A 3,316-nucleotide genomic window follows, 5' to 3' on the forward strand; every position below is an offset into this window, starting at 1 on the left:
AATTTCTCCTTAACACCCATCCCTCTCCAGTCTGATGCCTAGAAATCTGCTGATAGCACACGCATTGTTACATTTTACCCAGCTCTACTCTAGAAAAAAAAGATGTGTATTAAGCAGATAAGATTAATGACTTCAAAGGCCCAGGCCCCCTAAATGAACTCATCAAAAGATACAGCACAATAACCAGCTACCTATAGATGCTCCACAACAGCCGAGTGCTATTGATTTTTATTCTGATTCCTTAAAACTTCAATCATTATTTCTCTCATCTTCGAACTGTCACTTGAGGGGAGAAAATTGAGTTGTGAGAGATTTAAGAAATTATCTTGAGCCTAAAACTGCAGCAACCCTTACCATGTCAGAGTAAAGGGACGGAAAGNATGGTATGATATCTGCCTTGGGGGAGGGCTATCCCATCAATCAAGTTTCCCACATGTAGAGGTCTGTGGACAGGAGGATTTACATTTCTGACATAGCTTAAAGTTTAAACTTTACTTTCCTGGGGCCAGGGGATACATAGGGTCTCTCTATGCCGTGTAGGCTGGCTTTGAGCTCACAATCTTCTTGCTGATAGTCAAGTACAATAGGGTATGACTATAGTCCAAGCTACTCTGAGGGCTGAGGCAAGATGACCACTTGAGCTTCAAATGTTTGGAGCTAATATGGGAAGCACTGTGGCTTGGATTGAGAGGTCCCTTACAGGCTATGTGTTTGAATGCTTGGTCCCCAGTTTGACGATATTCTTTAAGACATTTGTGGGACCACTGGACGATGGCACTGAGCTGGGGGAAGTGGATCCCTTTAGATGTGGCTTAAGGTTTTATAGCCTGTTCTTGGTTCCAGCCCTTTCTCTCTCTGCTTCCTGAGACACTGAGCTGCCTCATGCCCCCACTGCCCCAGAGATGCCCTGTTGCCTGCCTACCNCAGCGATGCCCTGCTACTAGCTTCCCCCAGTACATCTCCCAGTTCTCCCTCCCTTAAGTTGCTTTTGGCCAACATCANTGAGATGGTTTGTCATATCAATGAAAAGAAAGTAACTTATATAGCAATAGAACACATACCAAGATCCCTACTCAAAACAAGTACTGCCCTGCATGCAGAACCTACATTTAAAGATACCCGTATATGTCAACATTCCCGTGATGCAAAGGGGGGAATACTTTTCTGCGGGATATTTTCCTCACCAGTTGGGAGGCTATGAGTATATGGTTCAAGGCGAAGTGTATGCTATTACTACTGAGCCAGAGTGGCTTGGAAAACTCCAAAGACAGTGAGAAAATAAATATTCCCTACTAAATCACCAAGGAAAGCTGTAAGCCAGNTAGAGTCTTAGTTCTTTNTCCTTATCAGACATGTGCGGTTTTACTTGTTCAGCATAGAGTTGGCAGTACGTGATCGGGCNGTTAGGAGAAGTGTCTGGATGATAAGCTGTATCCTGTGGTTTGTAAATAAAGATGAAATGTCAGGGATGGTAAAAGGCATGAGGTGATAGCCTCGATCCCCAATACTAGAGAAAGAGAGGAAAANAGCAATACTGAACATTTGCCAAGCCGTAGTCACATCCTCTTCCCATACTCAAAATCTCATGTTACATCTGGCTCCAATGAGCACTTTCATCCACATATGCTCTGGCCTCCAGTAACCATACAACAGCCTTTACCAACCTGCCTTTGGTCAGGAGCTAAAATCTTTTAGCATCTTAGAACTCCCAAATGCACGGGCAGGGTCAGGCCATAGTGATTAGGTTCTAGCTTTCTGGGCCTGTTGTGATACATAGCATCATGGATGGTGGAGATCAAGGGCTTCTTCATGATGGTTGGGAGACAAATAAAAGGCCAGAAGGGGAACTACTTCCAGGGGTGATGGGGAACTTGGGAGAAATATGGGGCAATAATGGAGAGAAAGACAAACATCACATTTTCTCTCATGTACAAAATGCGCTTAAGGGCACCTGTGGCACCTGCATAGATGCAGATGTGACTTGAAAGCAAGAAGGGCTATTTGCGAGGAAGAAAGGGCGTAATGAGAAGGTGAAAGGGTCACTAGAGGGTAGTGGAGCAGCAATTATGAACAAAGCACAATAATAGATAATCATGACAATTACGTCGTGGGACCTGTTGTTTTGCACAACACTACAAAATTAACTTTAAAGGGCAATGTACAGACATGAATTTCACTAGAAATTACCAGAATAACTGTCTCTCCTGGTTTCAACACACTTCCCTCTGAGGCCCATGAAAATGCACAGGTTACCCCTGCTGTCTCTTTACTTTGCACAGGTTACCCCTGCTCTTTACTTTGTCATTTCTTCCCTTTCCTCCTTAATTAGGTCTATGATTCAGCATATTTTCTCCTCAGAAAGGGTCTTAAGTTATCTGAAAGGTCCTCTCAGGACATCCCTGAGTCAACTGAGATCTAAACTTGACCCTGAAAATCAGGGAGCTATAAGAATGTCTGCCCTCAACACAAAGTGCTATTGACTTCCTGACATTCAGAGAAAAAAACACTCCAACTACAGAAGCACCAGGAAAGTAAAAGCTTAAACTCAGAAGAGAAGCCAGGAAANACCTTGTAAAGGCGCCCAGAACAGCCCTGNTCCAGCATAAGCCATTAGACACTGTCCGTCCNTGGCTCTGCCTCGNCAGCCAAAGCGCTTGTCAATCACCTGNGTCTAAAGTGTGGACTCTGCTGTGCCGAAGTGTTTTATTAATTGATCTCAGCAGTGCATAATGAGCTTAAACGGCTTACCTGCATGTCCCCGGAGGTGCTGGCTCGAGGCGGACATCAGCTTACAGCAGACCATTAACACATAGGCCAGAACCAGCCAGTGTGACAGCAGCACCCACTTAGCACAGACTCTCATCCTGGGGAGAAACAGGAGCCCAGTCAGTGAGGACAAGGAAGGCCAAGCTCTCTGGCCATCCCCAGGCAGGGAAGCAGAGAGAGACTGATGAAGAACCTCAATGTGTCCTTCATCCTCTCCCCTCCCCCNGGGTAAAACTGCAAACCTATCAAACTTTCATTTGCCCTGCACATTGACTTGGGTTTCAGCACATGTCTTTTGTAATTAAGAGTTTTCTGAGTTAACATCACACCATCGTGAGAGTCTGCATAGGAATCTCCAAGGAACAGCTAAAGCTGCCCTGACGAAGCCTGGGCTCATAGTCTATCATGTCTCAAAATGTAGATGGAGCAAGCTATGTGTGAACAAGAGCCATTCTCAAATAGACTACACAAGCTCTCTCTGTTAACATGCACATAAAACTGTGCACATGTAGCCCTAGAGCTCTGGGCTTCTCTGCCTGTAGATTAAGAT

General features: G+C 45.0%; 1 protein-coding gene across 1 annotated transcript in view; it reads right to left on the bottom strand.

The window, feature by feature from the left end:
• Positions 1-3,316, bottom strand: part of Tafa4 (TAFA chemokine like family member 4) — a 194,163-nt gene that overhangs the window by 185,726 nt on the left and 5,121 nt on the right. Inside the window, exon 2 of the mRNA XM_021164134.2 lies at positions 2,749-2,864. Within this exon, the coding sequence (XP_021019793.1) occupies positions 2,749-2,863 (115 nt within the window). The 5' untranslated portion in view covers position 2,864. The remainder of the gene's footprint in view (positions 1-2,748; positions 2,865-3,316) is intronic.

This window comes from Mus caroli, chromosome 6 (genome assembly GCF_900094665.2).
Source record: "Mus caroli chromosome 6, CAROLI_EIJ_v1.1, whole genome shotgun sequence".
Lineage (NCBI taxonomy): Eukaryota > Metazoa > Chordata > Mammalia > Rodentia > Muridae > Mus > Mus caroli.